Below are 21,648 nucleotides of genomic sequence, written 5' to 3' on the forward strand. Positions count from 1 at the left end.
AGAACACATGACAACGACCCATTGATCCGCCTACTACCAAACACATGACCACGACTCATAGATCCTCCTACTACCAGAACACATGACCACGACTCATAGATCCGCCCCTACCCACCCAGAACCACATGACAAGACCCATTGATCCTCCCTACTACCAGAACACATGACCACGACTCATAATCGCCCCACTCCAGAACACATGACAACGACCCATAGATCCGCCCACCACTACCAGAACACATTACAACGACACATTGATCCGCCTACTACCAAGCACACATGACCACGACTCATAGATCCGCCTACTACCAGAACACATGACCACGACTCATAGATCCGCCCACTCCCAGAACCATGACAACGACCCATTGATCCGCCCACTACCAGAACACATGACCACGACTCATAGATCCGCCCACTCCCAGAACACATGACAACGACCAATTGATCAGCCCTATACCAGAACACATGACCACGACTCATAGTCCGCCCACTCCCAGAACACATGACAACGACCCATTGATCCGCCTACTACCAACACATGACCACGACTCATAGATCCGCCCACTCCCAGAACACATGACAACGACCCTTGATCCGCCTACTACCAAACACATGACCACGACTCATAGATCCCCTACTAACCAGAACACATGACCACGACTCATAGATCCGCCCACTCCCAGAACACATGACACGACCCATTGATCCGCCTACTACCAGAACACATGACCACGACTCATAGATCCGCCCACTCCCAGAACACATGACAACGACCCATAGATCCGCCTACTACCAGAACACATGAACACGACCCATTGATCCGCCTACTCCACACACATCATTAACGACTCATAGATCCGCCTACTACCAAGAACACATGACCACGACTCATAGATCCGCCTACTACAGAACACATGACCACGACTCATAGATCCGCCTACTACCAGAACACATGACCACGACTCATAGATCCGCCCACTCCCGAACACATGACCACGACTCATAGATCCGCCCCCTCCCAGAACACATGACAACGACCCATAGATCCGCCCACTCCCAGAAAACATGACAACGACCCATTGATCCGCCTACTACTACCAGAACACATGACCACGACTCATAGATCCGCCCACTCCCAGAACACATGACAACGACCCATTGATCCGCCTACTACCAGAACACATGACCACGACTCATAGATCCGCCCACTCCCAGAACACATGACAACGACCCATAGATCCGCCTACTACCAGAACACATGACAACGACCCATTGATCCGCCTACTACCAGCACACATGACCACGACTCATAGATCCGCCTACTACCAGAACACATGACCACGACTCATAGATCCGCCTACTACCAGAACACATGACCACGACTCATAGATCCGCCCACTCACAGAACACATGACAACGACCCATAGATCCGCCAACTACCAGAACACATGACAACGACCCATTGATCCGCCTACTACCAGAACACATGACCACGACTCATAGATCCGCCCACTCCCAGAACACGTGACAACGACCCAAAGATCCGCCTACTACCAGAACACATGACCACGACTCATAGATCCGCCCACTCCCAGAACACATGACAACGACTCATAGATCCGCCTACTACCAGAACACATGACAACGACCAATAGATCCGCCTACTAACAGAACACATGACCACGACTCATAGATCCGCCCACTCCCAGAACACATGACAACGACCCATAGATCCGCCTACTACCAGCACACATGACCACGACTCATAGATCCGCCCACTCCCAGAACACATGACAACGACCCATTGATCCGCCTACTACCAGAACACATGACCACGACTCATAGATCCGCCCACTCCCAGAACACATGACAACGACCCATTGATCCGCCTACTACCAGAACACATGACCACGACTCATAGATCCGCCCACTCCCAGAACACATGACAACGACCCATAGATCCGCCTACTACCAGAACACATGACAACGACCCATAGATCCGCCTACTACCAGAACACATGACCACGACTCATAGATCCGCCCACTCCCAGAACACATGACAACGACCCATAGATCCGCCTACTACCAGAAAACATGACCACGACTCATAGATCCGCCCCACTCCCAGAACACATGACAACGACCCATTGATCCGCCTACTACCAGAACACATGACCACGATTCAGATCCGCCTACTACCAGAACACATGACCACGACTCATAGATCCGCCCACTCCCAGAACACATGACAACGACCCTTGATCCGCCTACTGCCAGAACACATGACCACGACACATAGATCCGCCTACTACCAGCACACATGACCACGACTCATAGATCCGCCCACTCCCAGAACACATGACCACGACTCATAGATCCGCCCACTCCCAGAACACATGACAACGACCATTGATCCGCCTACTACCAGCAACACATGACCACGACTCATAGATCCGCCCACTCCCAGAACACATGACAACGACCCATAGATCCGCCTACTACCAGCACACATGACCACGACTCATAGATCCGCCCACTCCCAGAACACATGACAACGACCCATTGATCCGCCTACTACCAGAACACATGACCACGACTCATAGATCCGCCTACTACCAGAACACATGACAACGACTCATAGATCCGCCCACTCCCAGAACACATGACAACGACCCATAGATCCGCCTACTACCAGAACACATGACCACGACTCATAGATCCGCCTACTACCAGAGCACATGACCACGACTCATAGATCCGCCCACTCCCAGAACACATGACCACGACTCATAGATCCGCCCACTCCCAGAACACATGACAACAACCCATTGATCCGCCTACTACCAGCACACATGACCACGACTCATAGATCCGCCCACTCCCAGAACACATGACAACGACCCATTGATCCGCCTACTACCAGCACACATGACCACGACTCATAGATCCGCCCCCTCCCAGAACACATGACAACGACCCATTGATCCGCCTACTACCAGAACACATGTCCACGACTCATAGATCCGTCTACTACCAGAACACATGACCACGACTCATAGATCCGCCCACTCCCAGAACACATGACAACGACCCATAGATCCGCCTACTACCAGAACACATGACCACGACTCATAGATCCGCCCACTCCCAGAACACATGACAACGACCATAGATCCGCCTACTACCCGAACACATGACCACGACTCATAGATCCGCCCACTCCCAGAACACATGACAACGACCCATAGATCCGCCTACTACCAGAACACATGACAACGACCCATTGATCCGCCTACTACCAGAACACATGACAACGACCCATTGATCCGCCTACTACCAGCACACATGACCACGACTCATAGATCCGCCCCCTCCCAGAACACATGACAACGACCCATTGATCCGCCTACTACCAGAACACATGTCCACGACTCATAGATCCGTCTACTACCAGAACACATGACCACGACTCATAGATCCGCCCACTCCCAGAACACATGACAACGACCCATAGATCCGACTACTACCAGAACACATGACCACGACTCATAGATCCGCCCACTCCCAGAACACATGACAACGACCCATAGATCCGCCTACTACCAGAACACATGACCACGACTCATAGATCCGCCCACTCCCAGAACACATGACAACGACCCATTGATCCGCCCCTACTACCAGCACACATGACCACGACTCTTAGATCCGCCTACTAACAGAACACATGACCACGACTCATAGATCCGCCCACTCCAAGAACACATGACAACGACCCATTGATCCGCTACTACCAGAACACATGACCACGACTCATAGATCCGCCTACTACCAGAACACATGACCACGACTCATAGATCCGCCCACTCCCAGAAACACATGACCACGACTCATAGATCCGCCCACTCCCAGAACACATGACAACGACCCATTGATCCGCCTACTACCAGACACACATGACACGACTCATAGATCCGCCCACTCCCAGAACACATGACACGACCCATTGATCCGCCTACTACCAGAACACATGACCACGACTCATAGATCCGCCCACTCCCAGAACACATGACCACGACTCATAGATCCGCCCACTCCCAGAACACATGACAACGACCCATCTATCCGCCCACTCCCAGAACACATGACAACGACTCATAGATCCGCCTACTACCAGAACACATGACCACGACTCATAGATACGCCTACTACCAGAACACATGACCACGACTCATAGATCCGCCCACTCCCAGAACACATGACCACGACTCATAGATCCGCCCACTCCCAGAACACATGACAACGACCCATAGATCCGCCTACTACCAGAACACATGACCACGACTCATAGATCCGCCTACTACCAGAACACATGACAACGACCCATAGATCCGCCTACTACCAGAACACATGACCACGACTCATAGATCCGCCCACTCCCAGAACACATGACAACGACCCATAGATCCGCCTACTACCCGAACACCATGACCACGACTCATAGATCCGCCACACCCCAGAACACATGACAACGACCCATAGATCCGCCTACTACCAGAACACATGACAACGACCCATTGATCCGCCTACTACCAGAACACATGACAAACGACCCATTGATCCGCCTACTACCAGAACACATGACCACGACTCATAGATCCGCCCACTCCCAGAACACATGACACGACTCATAGATACGCCCACTCCCAGAAACACATGACAACGACCATTGATCCGCCTACTACCAGCACACATGACCACGACTCATAGATCCGCCCACTCCCAGAACACATGACAACGACCATTGATCCGCCTACTACCAGAACACATGACCACGACTCATAGATCCGCCCACTCCCAGAACACATGACACGACTCATAGATCCGCCCACTCCCAGAACACATGACAACGACCCATTGATCCGCCCTACTACCAGAAACACATAACCACGACTCATAGATCCGCCACTCCCAGAACACATGACCACGACTCATAGATCCGCCCACTCCAGAACACATGACAACGACCCATAGATCCGCCTACTACCAGAACACATGACAACGACCCATAGATCCGCCTACTACCAGAACACATGACCACGACTCATAGATCCGCCCACTCCCAGAACACATGACAACGACCCATAGATCGCCTACTACCAGCACACATGACCACGACTCATAGATCCGCCCACTCCCAGAACACATGACAACGACCCATTGATCCGCCTACTACCAGAACACATGACCACGATTCAGATCCGCCTACTAAAGAACACATGACCACGACTCATAGATCCGCCCACTCCCAGAACACATGACAACGACCCATTGATCCGCCTACTGCCAGAACACATGACCACGACACATAGATCCGCCTACTACCAGCACACATGACCACGACTCATAGATCCGCCCACTCCCAGAACACATGACCACGACTCATAGATCCGCCCACTCCCAGAACACATGACAACGACCCATTGATCCGCCTACTACCAGCACACATGACCACGACTCATAGATCCGCCCACTCCCAGAACACATGACAACGACCCATAGATCCGCCTACTCCCAGCACACATGACCACGACTCATAGATCCGCCCACTCCCAGAACACATGACAACGACCCATTGATCCGCCTACTACCAGAACACATGACCACGACTCATAGATCCGCCTACTACCAGAACACATGACAACGACTCATAGATCCGCCACTCCCAGAACACATGACAACGACCCATAGATCCGCCTACTACCAGAACACATGACCACGACTCATAGATCCGCCTACTACCAGAGCACATGACCACGACTCATAGATCCGCCCACCCCAGAACACATGACCACGACTCATAGATCCGCCCACTCCCAGAACACATGACAACAACCCATTGATCCGCCTACTACCAGCACACATGACCACGACTCATAGATCCGCCACTCCCAGAACACATGACAACGACCCATTGATCCGCCTACTACCAGCACACATGACCACGACTCATAGATCCGCCCCCTCCAGAAACACATGACAACGACCCATTGATCCGCCTACTACCAGAACACATGTCCACGACTCATAGATCCGTCTACTACCAGAACACATGACCACGACTCATAGATCCGCCCACTCCCAGAACACATGACAACGACCCATAGATCCGCCTACTACCAGAACACATGACCACGACTCATAGATCCGCCCACTCCCAGAACACATGACAACGACCCATAGATCCGCCTACTACCAGAACACATGACCACGACTCATAGATCCGCCCACTCCCAGAACACATGACAACGACCCATTGATCCGCCTACTACCAGCACACATGACCACGACTCTTAGATCCGCCTACTAACAGAACACATGACCACGACTCATAGATCCGCCCACTCCAAGAACACATGACAACGACCCATTGATCCGCCTACTACCAGACACATGACCACGACTCATAGATCCGCCTACTACCAGAACACATGACCACGACTCATAGATCCGCCCCACTCCCAGAACACATGACCACGACTCATAGATCCGCCCACTCCCAGAACAGATGACAACGACCATTGATCCGCCTACTACCAGCACACATGACCACGACTCATAGATCCGCCCACTCCCAGAACACATGACAACGACCCATTGATCCGCCTACTACCAAACACATGACCACGACTCATAGATCCGCCCCACTCCCAGAACACATGACCACGACTCATAGATCCGCCCACTCTCCCAGAACACATGAGAACGACCCATTGATCCGCCTACTACCAGAACACATGACCACGACTCATAGATCCGCCTACTACCAGAACACATGACAACGACTCATAGATCCGCCCACTCCCATAACACATGACAACGACCCATAGATCCGCCTACTACCAGAACACATGACCACGACTCATAGATCCGCCTACTACCAAACACATGACAACGACCCATAGATCCGCCTACTACCAGAACACATGACCACGACTCATAGATCCGCCCACTCCCAGAACACATGACAACGACCCATAGATCCGCCTACTACCAGCACACATGACCACGACTCATAGATCCGCCCACTCCCAGAACACATGACAACGACCCATTGATCCGCCTACTACCAGAACACATGACCACGATTCAGATCCGCCTACTACCAGAACACATGACCACGACTCATAGATCCGCCCACTCCCAGAACACATGACAACGACCCATTGATCCGCCTACTGCCAGAACACATGACCACGACACATAGATCCGCCTACTACCAGCACACATGACCACGACTCATAGATCCGCCCACTCCCAGAACACATGACCACGACTCATAGATCCGCCCACTCCCAGAACACATGACAACGACCCATTGATCCGCCTACTACCAGCACACATGACCACGACTCATAGATCCGCCCACTCCCAGAACACATGACAACGACCCATAGATCCGCCTACTACCAGCACACATGACCACGACTCATAGATCCCACTCCCAGAACACATGACAACGACCCATTGATCCGCCTACTACCAGAACACATGACCACGACTCATAGATCCGCCTACTACCAGAACACATGACAACGACTCATAGATCCGCCCACTCCCAGAACACATGACAACGACCCATAGATCCGCCTACTACCAGAACACATGACCACGACTCATAGATCCGCCTACTACCAGAGCACATGACCACGACTCATAGATCCGCCCACTCCCAGAAACATGACCACGACTCATAGATCCGCCCACTCCCAGAACACATGACAACAACCCATTGATCCGCCTACTACCAGCACACATGACCACGACTCATAGATCCGCCCACTCCCAGAACACATGACAACGACCCATTGATCCGCCTACTACCAGCACACATGACCACGACTCATAGATCCGCCCCCTCCCAGAACACATGACAACGACCCATTGATCCGCCTACTACCAGAACACATGTCCACGACTCATAGATCCGTCTACTACCAGAACACATGACCACGACTCACGATCATAGTCGCCCACTCCCAGAACACATGACAACGACCCATAGATCCGCCTACTACCAGAACACATGACCACGACTCATAGATCCGCCCACTCCCAGAACACATGACAACGACCCATAGATCCGCCTACTACCAGAACACATGACCACGACTCATAGATCCGCCCACTCCCAGAACACATGACAACGACCCATTGATCCGCCTACTACCAGCACACATGACCACGACTCTTAGATCCGCCTACTAACAGAACACATGACCACGACTCATAGATCCGCCCACTCCAAGAACACATGACAACGACCCATTGATCCGCCTACTACCAGAAACAATGACCACGACTCATAGATCCGCCTACTACCAGAACATGACCACGACTCATAGATCCGCCCACTCCCAGAACACATGACCACGACTCATAGATCCCCCACTCCAGAACACATGACAACGACCCATTGATCCGCCTACTACCAGCACACATGACCACGACTCATAGATCCGCCCACTCCCAGAACACATGACAACGACCCATTGATCCGCCTACTACCAGAACACATGACCACGACTCATAGATCCGCCCACTCCCAGAACACATGACCACGACTCATAGATCCGCCCACTCCCAGAACACATGACAACGACCCATCTATCCGCCCACTCCCAGAACACATGACAACGACTCATAGATCCGCCTACTACCAGAACACATGACCACGACTCATAGATACGCCTACTACCAGAACACATGACCACGACTCATAGATCCGCCCACTCCCAGAACACATGACCACGACTCATAGATCCGCCCACTCCCAGAACACATGACAACGACCCATAGATCCGCCTACTACCAGAACACATGACCACGACTCATAGATCCGCCTACTACCAGAACACATGACAATGACCCATAGATCCGCCTACTACCGAAACACATGACCACGACTCATAGATCCGCCCACTCCCAGAACACATGACAACGACCCATAGATCCGCCTACTACCCGAACACATGACCACGACTCATAGATCCGCCCACTCCAGAACACATGACAACGACCCATAGATCCGCCTACTACCAGAACACATGACAACGACCCATTGATCCGCCTACTACCAGAACACATGACAACGACCCATTGATCCGCCTACTACCAGCACACATGACCACGACTCATAGATCCGCCCCCTCCCAGAACACATGACAACGACCCATTGATCCGCCTACTACCAGAACACATGTCCACGACTCATAGATCCGTCTACTACCAGAACACATGACCACGACTCATAGATCCGCCCACTCCCAGAACACATGAACGACCCATAGATCCGACTACTACCAGAACACATGACCACGACTCATAGATCCGCCCACTCCCAGAACACATGACACGACCCATAGATCCGCCTACTACCAGAACACATGACCACGACTCATAGATCCGCCCACTCCCAGAACACATGACAACGACCCATTGATCCGCCTACTACCAGCACACATGACCACGACTCTTAGATCCGCCTACTAACAGAACACATGACCACGACTCATAGATCCGCCCACTCCAAGAACACATGACAACGACCCATTGATCCGCCTACTACCAGAACACATGACCACGACTCATAGATCCGCCTACTACCAGAACACATGACCACGACTCATAGATCCGCCCACTCCCAGAACACATGACCACGACTCATAGATCCGCCCACTCCCAGAACACATGACAACGACCCATTGATCCGCCTACTACCAGCACACATGACCACGACTCATAGATCCGCCCACTCCCAGAACACATGACAACGACCCATTGATCCGCCTACTACCAGAACACATGACCACGACTCATAGATCCGCCCACTCCCAGAACACATGACCACGACTCATAGATCCGCCCACTCCCAGAACACATGACAACGACCCATCTATCCGCCCACTCCCAGAACACATGACAACGACTCATAGATCCGCCTACTACCAGAACACATGACCACGACTCATAGATACGCCTACTACCAGAACACATGACCACGACTCATAGATCCGCCCACTCCCAGAACACATGACCACGACTCATAGATCCGCCCACTCCCAGAACACATGACAACGACCCATAGATCCGCCTACTACCAGAACACATGACCACGACTCATAGATCCGCCTACTACCAGAACACATGACAATGACCCATAGATCCGCCTACTACCAGAACACATGACCACGACTCATAGATCCGCCCACTCCCAGAACACATGACAACGACCCATAGATCCGCCTACTACCCGAACACATGACCACGACTCATAGATCCGCCCACTCCCAGAACACATGACAACGACCCATAGATCCGCCTACTACCAGAACACATGACAACGACCCATTGATCCGCCTACTACCAGAACACATGACAACGACCCATTGATCCGCTACTACCAGAACACATGACCACGACTCATAGATCCGCCCACTCCCAGAACACATGACCACGACTCATAGATACGCCCACTCCCAGAACACATGACAACGACCCATTGATCCGCCTACTACCAGCACACATGACCACGACTCATAGATCCGCCCACTCCCAGAAAACATGACAACGACCCATTGATCGCCCCTACTACCAGAACACATGACCACGACTCATAGATCCGCCCACTCCCAGAACACATGACCACGACTCATAGATCCGCCCACTCCCAGAACACATGACAACGACCCATTGATCCGCCTACTACCAGAACACATAACCACGACTCATAGATCCGCCCACTCCCAGAACACATGACCACGACTCATAGATCCGCCCACTCCAGAACACATGACAACGACCCATTGATCCGCCTACTACCAGCACACATGACCACGACGCATAGATCCGCCCACTCCCAGAACACATGACCACGACTCATAGATCCGCCCACTCCCAGAACACATGACAACGACCCATTGATCCGCCTACTACCAGAACACATGACAACGACCCATTGATCCGCCTACTACCAGCACAAACTACCACGACTCATAGATCCGCCCACTCCCAGAACACATGACCACGACTCATAGATCCGCCCACTCCCAGAACACATGACAACGACCCATTGATCCGCCTACTACCAGAACACATGACCACGACTCATAGATCCGCCCACTCCCAGAACACATGACCACGACTCATAGATCCGCCCACTCCCAGAACACATGACAGCGACCCATTGATCCGCCTACTACCAGCACACATGACCACGACTCATAGATCCGCCCACTCCCAGAACACATGACCACGACTCATAGATCCGCCCACTCCCAGAACACATGACAACGACCCATTGATCCGCCCACTCCCAGAACACATGAAAACGACTCATAGATCCGCCTACTACCAGAACACATGACCACGACTCATAGATCCGCCTACTACCAGAACACATGACCACGACTCATAGATCAGCCCACTCCCAGAACACATGACCACGACTCATAGATCCGCCCACTCCCAGAACACATGACAACGACCCATAGATCCGCCTACTACCAGAACACATGACCACGACTCATAGATCCGCCCACTCCCAGAACACATGACAACGACCCATAGATCCGCCCACTCCCAGAACACATGACAACGACCCATTGATCCGCCTACTACCAGAACACATGACAACGACCCATTGATCCGCCTACTACCAGAACACATGACAACGACCCATAGATCCGCCTACTACCAGAACACATGACCACGACCCATAGATCCGCCTACTACCAGAACACATGACAACGACCCATTGATCCGCCTACAACCAGAACACATGACAACGACCCATTGATCCGCCTACTACCAGAACACATGACAACGACCCATAGATCCGCCTACTACCAGAACACTTGACCACGCCCCATAGATCCGCCTACTACCAGAACACATGACAACGACCCATTGATCCGCCTACTACCAGAACACATGACAACGACCCATAGATCCGCCTACTACCAGAACACATGACAACGACCCATTGATCCGCCTACTACCAGAACACATGACCACGACTCATAGATCCGCCCACTCCCAGAACACATGACCACGACTCATAGATCCGCCCACTCCCAGAACACATGACAACGACCCATTGATCCGCCCACTCCCAGAACACATGACAACGACTCATAGATCCGCCTACTACCAGAACACATGACCACGACTCATAGATCCGCCCACTCCCAGAACACATGACCACGACTCATAGATCCGCCCAGTCCCAGAACACATGACAACGACCCATAGATCCGCCTACTACCAGAACACATGACCACGACTCATAGATCCGCCCACTCCCAGAACACATGACAACGACCCATAGATCCGCCTACTACCAGAACACATGACCACGACCCATAGATCCGCCTACTACCAGAACACATGACCACGACCCATAGATCCGCCTACTACCAGAACACATGACAACGAGCCATTGATCCGCCTACTACCAGAACACATGACAACGACCCATTGATCCGCCTACTACCAGAACACATGACAATGACCCATAGGCTGAGGTCAAAATGCATCCAAGCGATTGACTTTATCAGATTTATCAAAATTTATCTCAGACATAAAGAAATTAAAACATATTTCACAGTCACACACGTCTCTTGTTTCTTTTGAGGTTCAGTGCATAGCAACACAAACCAACTCTTCATAATCACACGCCAGAGAGCAGGGAAAACAGTTATCAGCACCGTTTCTCCGTAAATTTCCCGAAGAAAGATTCCTTGCTCCGAAATACTGAAATACTAGAGAAGAGTATAAACCACTGACTTGTATTATTAATATTTTGTTACAACTTGCATTGTTTTGGCTTAAAAGAAAAACTATTTAAAAGATTTATATGTATGAGACAATGCTTCTTGAAAACCACAGCTGTGCGCGCATGCATACACACACGCACACACACGCGCACACATGCATGCGCGTACGCCAACACAGAGTTATACAATCAATTACACTGAAATCAAGAGGCGATGTTTTACTTACCACCGGACGACGTTTTGTCAGAAAGACCGTAGTTTTCCATATTTCCACTTTCTCTTTTGGCTTCTATCCTCCCGGTGTTATACTCGATGGTAAAGTCCGGGTAATTGAAACTAATATATTACAATTGATAAATTGTTTTTCTTATATTTTTGTTATTTTCTATGTTTACTGGGTTTTTAAATGTAATCCCACACAAAATCAATTGTACCCTCATCGATCTTTTTGTCAAACCTTAAGGTTCATAACGAAAACATTATCATTATCATTATTATAAGACGGCGAGTTGGCAGAATCTTTAGCATGCCGGATAAAATGCTTAGCAGTATTTTTGTCCGTCTATACATCCTGAGTTCAAATTCCGTCGAGGTCAACTTTGCCTATCACCCTTTCAGGGATCGTTTGAATAATTACCAGTTTGACACTGGTACCGATGCAATTGACAACCACCCCCTGCGCCCCCACCAAACTGTCAGACTTTCAGCCTATAGTGGAAAGGATTATTATTATGGAATTATAATATTATACAACAATGAGACATAAAGTATATCTGTGAACTTTCCTCTTATAAATACACCGCGAATGTGTTCAAAAGAACAAATATTAAGTAATTGAAGAAGATGTTAATTATGAGTAAGGAGATGATATATACTTCGCATTGAAAGTCACAGTTTGTGGGACCCAAATGTCAGTCGGATCCACACTGAGTTTTTCTTTCTGGAACCATGATGTAGAATTCGTCCCTGTTCCACGGAAAATGAATACTGTATCATCATATTTGGTTTTTCAACCGAATTCCACTGCAAATAGAAAGTAAACTCAAACAAGTGACAAATCTCAGAGAATGAGGGATGGTAGAGTTTTAGGAAGAGAACGGAGATTAGGATGTGATATAAGGAGAGAGTAGGGGGGCGAGAATGAGATGGAGAGAATAGTGGGGGAAGAGTAAGACTTTGAGTGCAGGAGAAAAAGACTAAAGACGACAATGAGTTGTGGAAAGAGGATAAGAGGAGGAGAGAGATAGAATGTGAGAGAGACAGAGAGACAGACAGACAGAAGGAGGGAAAATGAGAAGACGAGATGCTATGTCGCGTTAGAAGTGCAAAATTAAGACAGAAATTGATTGGGTTTGAGTGGAAAACGTGGCTGTCTTACGAGACAGAGAATCAGACTACTAACTAATGAGTCATGATTTCGGAGTCTTTCTAAAAGTTTTGTTGCATCTATAGGAACTAGAAAACCCTGACAAAATCAGGATAAAACAAAGACAAAACCAGCAAGAATCGATCCCACATCAAAGACATATCGATGTTCTGTGGAGGAATGAACAGAGATATCAAGAACGGAAGTAAAGGAGTTGTCACATCACCTCAAGAAAGGGGCTTTCGATCTGCCTCTTCCTTGGTCATGACTCTTAGGTGGAGCGGATGCCAGAGGGACAGTAGCTTCTGACCAAATGCTGGGGTAGTGTAGCCGTGTAGGTTTGTCCAACAAGTCTTTTGGACCCTGGTAGAGTGTAGCTTTTCTGAAGTTCGTCTCGATTAAAAGCATTTTTACCGTCCCATCTACATCTTCGTGATTTCATCCTTCCACCTCTTCCTTTTAAAATGCAAGACAAACCTTTTTCTCTCGCTGACACATAATCTTCTTATAATCTCTCTCCGTCTTTCTCTACCTATTGTCTACTCAACCCTATACACCTACACTTATAACCACTCACCATTTATTTCGTTCTTAGCAGTTAAAGCCCCTTGTTATTCCACTTCAAAATATGTATTCCTCATCGATCCAACATCTGTTGTGGTTCTATCGTTCTCCAAGCTCCCCCTTAATCCCCTTTTCGAGTTATAACCACAACATGCATGAAAATAAGCCTGAGTATCGAAACTGGATCCTCTCTTGTTACTAAAGGCAACTGCAAGAACAAAATAGACGGTGCGAAGGGCACTAAAGTCATACACCCTTATAATATCGACAGAAAAAGAGGGAAAAATCAAATGCCCCAAAATATAGCGGACTGACCAAAATGGAGTTTGTTTATTAAATGAGGAGATTTTGAAATTTCATTACCTTTTCAATGGGCAATTGTCCCAGTATAAATAAATAGGACTTCTTTTGAATGAGTTGGGGTCATCTCAAATACTTTCTGCTTCTCTGTAACTGTATCAGTAAATAGATAGAAATCAATAATTTACATGAAAATGTACAGACAAGATGTTAACCCTTAAACGGCAAGAAAGTGTTGCATGACTATGTTTAACAAACAGGCAAAAAACGAAACAAGCTCTTTTTTTAAGAATAATTTTTATATTTATTTTCATCTTAATTAAGCACAAAAGCTATATTAATTCCTGGTATCTCGTACAGTAAACTTGACGATCTCATTACTTTTGAGTGCCATAAAAGAGTCCCTTTTCTTTGCGTCCGGCATTATCATAAATTTATTTAAGATTCCCGCATAGTTGTCAAATAAATATACAAATGGACAAAAATCGATGCACTTTATCGATCCATCACTTTCTTCCGTGCTATCTAGAATATCATCATCATCTTCATCATCATGTACTTCATCTGATAAAGAAGGAAATTTCTTCATTCAAGTATAAATCTTCCGTTTGCGACCTGATTTCTGCCACCGATAAGAGCCGCTTATGTATGTATGTATGTATGTATGTATGTATGTATGTATGTATGTATGTATGTATGTATGTATGTATGATGTATGTATGTATGTATGTATATAAAACATAGTGTTAATGACACTTAAATTACGAAAGCACCTAAGAAAAGTGTGATTCACATACCGTTTCCAGAGAGCAAAATATATGACGAACAGTTGCAATCAAAATCCCTAATTTCTTTGTTGTAAAGTGATCGATGCATATGACATGAGCCATTACAATAGCTAAAATATTGGCATTGGCTTTCTAAAATACACCAAAATGCACATTCTTGAGCTGACGCCGTGTTTTCATATGTTTTAATCCGAGAACATAGGCATTTTGACGAAGTGATTTCTCCAAAAAGTACTCTTGTGTTAATAAACGACCTCGTCTCGTCGAAGCTAAACAGCTAACTGTTCAACAACGAAGCACATGGGGGAGTTTACATATAATACATCCGGTAAATGGCAGGCTTCTTCGAATTGCATTTCGGGTAGGAAAAGTTTTTTCGGAATAAAATTATTTAACAATTAAGGATAACCTCTTAATAAGGAATCTTAACAAGAAATTATCAGGTAGATAGCGTGAAAAACCTCATAAGATAAAAATTTTGAAAATAATTCTTTCTTATTGAACATATTAATTTATATATAGAGGGCATTATTATACATACATGCCACACGCTAAGAGGGACATTAGTCATTTCTACCAAAAATTTTTAATAATTCTACCCAAATTAGTATATATATATATATATATATATATATATATATATATATATATATATATATATATATATAATTATATATATATATATATAATTATATATATATATATATTATATATATATATATATATACACGAGGTCTGATCAATAAGTATACGGATTGTTCCGAGAGGGAATAAGCTGAAGCATGCTGGGTAAAACCGCTTGGCAAAAAGTGGTTGGGACTCTGTTGTGCAAGAGCGCTATGTTTTAACGTTCTAGCTCATTTCTGCGGTTTACAGCAGTGCCTGGAAGGAAGGTGAGTAGCGTGTTATCGCCGCATTGACCATGACAGGGAAAGTTGGTTATGCGTGCAAATTAAGACGTGCTTTGTATTTTTCAATGAAAAAAGTTTCTTTATTCTAAATCGTTTAAATAAAGAACCTTTTTTCATTGAAAAACACAAAACACGTCTAAAAATGCACGCTTAACCAACCTTTATCTTTTTACATATTTCAATTCACGATTATATCACTGTACATAAATCCCCTTACTAAACAAGGTTTTTGAAACTTGTGTGTGTCTGTACACGTATACATATTTCCCCTCCCATTACCGAAAGCTGAACAGTTATCTCCCTTACTCACAACAATAACAATAGTAACGACAACCAATTACCTCCCTTTATATATCTACCTGTGAAGTCATTCACTCATGAATATCATTACTCACATCATGCACAAAATTACTTCTTAAGAAAAAATAAAAATTCAAATACAGAAAACATAATATCATGAATAGCGATAGCGAAACTGGTCGATATATTAAAAATTATATTAAAACTATGTAAGTGTGCGTATTGTCCTTTTTTAATTTCTTATATATATATATGTGTGTGTGTGTGTGTGTGTCTGTGTGTATGTCTACGTATATCTGTCTTCTGTAGTAGTAGTAGCTCCAAAGAAGTCAAATTACTTTATTACTCCTCTGTACCGATTATGTTCCCGGTACATTTATTTTTGAGTGTGTTTATATATGTATGTATGTATATATATATATATATATATATATATATCCTAGCAGAATCTTTAGCCGAACCGCTAGGTTACGGGGACATAAACACACCGGCATCGGTTGTCAAGCAGGCGATGTTGGGGGTACAGACACAGACACACTAGCATACACACGCACACACACACACACACACACACACACACACACACACACACACATATATATATATAGAATTATATATAATTATATATATATATGTATATATACGAGGTCTGATCAATAAGTATCCGGATTGTTCCGAGAGGGAATAAGCTGAAGCATGCTGGGTAAAACTGCTTGGCAAAAAGTGGCTTGGGACTCTGTTATGCAAGAGCGCTAAGTTTTTATATTCTAACTCATTTCTGCTGTTTACAGCAGTGCTTGGAAGGAAGGTGAGTAGCGTGTGATCGTCGCATTGACCATGACAGGGAAAGTTGGTTAAGCGTGCATATTAAGACATGCTTTGTTTTTTTCAATGAAAAAAGTTTCTTTATTCTAAATCGTTTAAATAAACAACCTTTTTTCGTTGAAAAATACAAAACACGTCTAAATATGCACGCTTAACGAACTTTTATCTTTTTACATATTTCAATTCACGATTACATCACGGTACATAACACCCCTTACTAAACAAGGTTTTTGAAAATTGTGTGCGTCTGTACACGTATACATATTCCCCCCCCCATTACCGAAAGCTGAACAGTTATCTCCCTTACTCACAACAATAACAATAATAACGACAACCAGTTACCTCCCTTTATATATCTACTTGTAAGGCATTCACTCGTGAATTTCATTACTCACAACATGAACAAATTTTCTTCTTAAGAAAAAATAAAAATTCAAATACAGAAAACATAATATCATGAATAGCGATAGCGAAACTGGTCGATATATTAAAAATTATATTAAAAGTATGTAAGTGTGCGTATTTTCCATTTTTAATTTCCTATATATATGTGTTTTGTGTGTGTGTGTGTGTGTGTGTGTGTGTGTGTGTGTGTGTGTGTGTGTGTGTATACATATAACTATCTCCTTTAGTAGTAGCTCCAAAGAAATCAAATTAATTTATTACTCTTCTGTACCGATTATCTTCCCCGTACATTTATTTGTGTGTGTCTTTATGTATGTATGTATGTATGTATGTATGTATGTATGTATGTATGTATGTATGTATATATGTATCCTATCAAAACCTTTAGCCGAACCGCTAGGTTACGGGGACATAAACACTGCAGCATCGGTTGTCAAGCAGGCGATTTGGGGGGTACAGACACAGACACAAAAGCATACACACGCACACACACACATATATATGTATATATATATATATATATAATATATATAATATATATATATATATGTATATATATACGAGGTCTGATCAATAAGTATCCGGATTGTTCCGAGAGGGAATAAGCTGAAGCATGCTGGGTAAAACCGCTTGGCAAAAAGTGGCCTGGGACTCTTTTGTGCAAGAGCGTTAAGTCTTAGGGCTCTAGCTCATTTCTGCTGTTTACAGCAGTGCTTGGAAGGAAGATGTGTAGCGTGTGATCGTCGCATTGACCACGACAGAGAAAGTTGGTTATGCGTGCAAATTAAGACGTGCTTTGTATTTTTCAATGAAAAAAGTTTCTTTATTCTAAATCGTTTAAATAAAGAACCATTTTTCATTGAAAAATACAAAACACGTCTAAATATAAATAACCAACTTTTATCTTTTTACATATTTCAATTCACGATTACATCACTGTACATAAATCCCCTTACTAAACAAGGTTTTTGAAAATTGTGTATGTCTGTACACGTATACATATTTCCCCTCCCATTACCGAAAGCTGAACAGTTATCTCCCTTACTCACAACAATAACAATAATAACGACAACGAGTTACGTCCCTTTATATATCTACTTGTGAAGTCATTCACTCGTGAATTTCATTACTCACATCATTGACAAAATTTCTTCTTAAGAAAAAATTCAAAATTCAAATAAGGAAAATTTAATATCATGAATAGCGATAGCGTGACTGGTCGATATATTACAAATTATATTAAAACTATGTAAGTGTGCGTATTTTCCTTTTTTAATTTCTTATATATATATATGGTCACCATCCAGTGTCAAGTTGATCACAGAACTCGAGGCGATCCAACGTAGCTACACGAAGAAGATAGCCTCTATGCAGAATGTAAGCTACTGGGAAAGACTCAAGAGATTAAAACTATATTCCCTGGAGCGTAGGCGGGAAAGATATGTCATAATATACATCTGGAAGATCCTGGAGAGACGTGTCCTGAACTTTGGCATCGAGAGTTACACAAATGCCAGAACTGGGCGCCACTGCGTGGTGCCTAGGACTCCATACTTGCCATCAAGATGTACGACAAGATTCTGTGATAGCCTGGGCTTCCGAGGCCCACAGCTCTTCAATATCCTCCCGAAGAACCTGAGAGACCTGCATGGGGTGGAAGCAGATGTCTTTAAAATGAAGCTGGATCTCTTCCTGTCAGGTGTCCCAGATGAACCAACTTCACGGCAGGAGGGGCAGATGAGGGCAGTTGCATCGAACTCTCTCATGCACCAAATGGCAGTTGCTAGAAAGCTTCGTGAAGTGAAACCAAGTAGCAACACCAAATGGCGGTGCCCCAGCATGGCCACAGCTCATAAGCTGAAACTAGAATCAATCAATCAATCAATCAATCATATATATATATGTGTGTGTGTGTGTGTGTACATATAACTGTCTTCTGTAGTTGTAGCTCCAAAGAAGTCAAATTACTTATTACTCTTCTGTACCGATTATGTTCCCTGTACATTTATTTGTGTGTGTTTATGTATGTATGTATATATATATATATTATATATATATATATTATATATATATATATATAATATATATATATATACCGGAGTAAACACATAAATGTGAAACAAGGTGGAAAAAAGAGTACTCAAATACCAGTGGTAGAGTAATATGCTTTATTTATTCTGCTGCTTAAAATAAAGTATATATATATATATATATAATATCCTTTCAGAATCTTTGCCAAACCGCTAGGTTACGGGGACATAAACACACCAGCATCGGGTGTGAAGCAGGCGAATTTGCGGCTACAGACACAGACACACAAGCACACACACACATAGACACACACACACACACACATACACACACACACACACAACACACACACACACACACAAACATATATATATATATAATATATATATATATATATATATATACACGACGGGCTTCTTTCAATTTTTTCTACAAAATCGACTCACGAGGTTTGGTCGGCCCGAGGCTCTATAGTAGAAGATCACGCAATTGGAATGAACCCGGAACCATGTGGTTGGTAAGCAAGCTACTTACCACGCAGCTATATATATATTACTCTTTTCTCTTTACTCTTTTACTTGTTTCAGTCATTTGACTGCGGGAATGATGGAGCACCGCTTTTAGTCGAGCAAATCGACCCCGGGACTTATTCTTTGTAAGCCCAGTACTTATTCTATCAGTCTCTTTTGTCGACCGGGACGTAAACACACCAGCATCGGTTGTCAAGCAATGCTAGGGGTCAAACACAGACACACAATCACACACACACATACATACATATACATATATATATAATTATATATATATTATATATATATATAATAATAATAATAATAAATATTAGGGAATAAATCCAAATTTACAGGGAAAAATCAGATTAAGGACTGAATCCAATTTTATAGTAAAATATTATATAATATTAATTAGAGACAAAACCACTATTATGCAAATCAAACAAAGAAAGACTTAATCCAATACATAAAAAAATTTATATAAATTAAATAAAATTAAATTCGCCACTACAATTGTTTCGTGTCTCTTCTAAGGACATTCATCAGGTGGTATTCAGATCTTCTATTCAATTTCAAGTTATGAATAGAAGATCTGAATACCACCTGATGAATGTCCTCAGAAGAGACACGAAACAATTGTAGTGGCGAATTTAATTTGTTTAATTTATATAATTTTTTTATGTATGGATAAGTCTTTCTTTGTTTGATTTGCATAATAGTGGTTTTGTCTCTAATTAATATAATATTATATATATTATATATATATATATATATATATATATATATATATATATATACATATATACG

The 21,648-nt window shown here is 45.1% G+C and overlaps 1 protein-coding gene across 1 annotated transcript in view; it reads right to left on the reverse strand.

Moving 5' to 3' along the window:
- Nucleotides 1-15,950, reverse strand: part of LOC118768097 — a 93,171-nt gene extending 77,221 nt beyond the window's left edge. The window contains exon 1 of the mRNA XM_036513909.1: nucleotides 15,867-15,950. Within this exon, the coding sequence (XP_036369802.1) occupies nucleotides 15,867-15,945 (79 nt within the window). The 5' untranslated portion in view covers nucleotides 15,946-15,950. The remainder of the gene's footprint in view (nucleotides 1-15,866) is intronic.
- Nucleotides 15,951-21,648: the final 5,698 nt, after the last annotated feature.

This window comes from Octopus sinensis, linkage group LG27 (genome assembly GCF_006345805.1).
Source record: "Octopus sinensis linkage group LG27, ASM634580v1, whole genome shotgun sequence".
In the NCBI taxonomy this organism is placed as follows: Eukaryota; Metazoa; Mollusca; class Cephalopoda; order Octopoda; family Octopodidae; genus Octopus; species Octopus sinensis.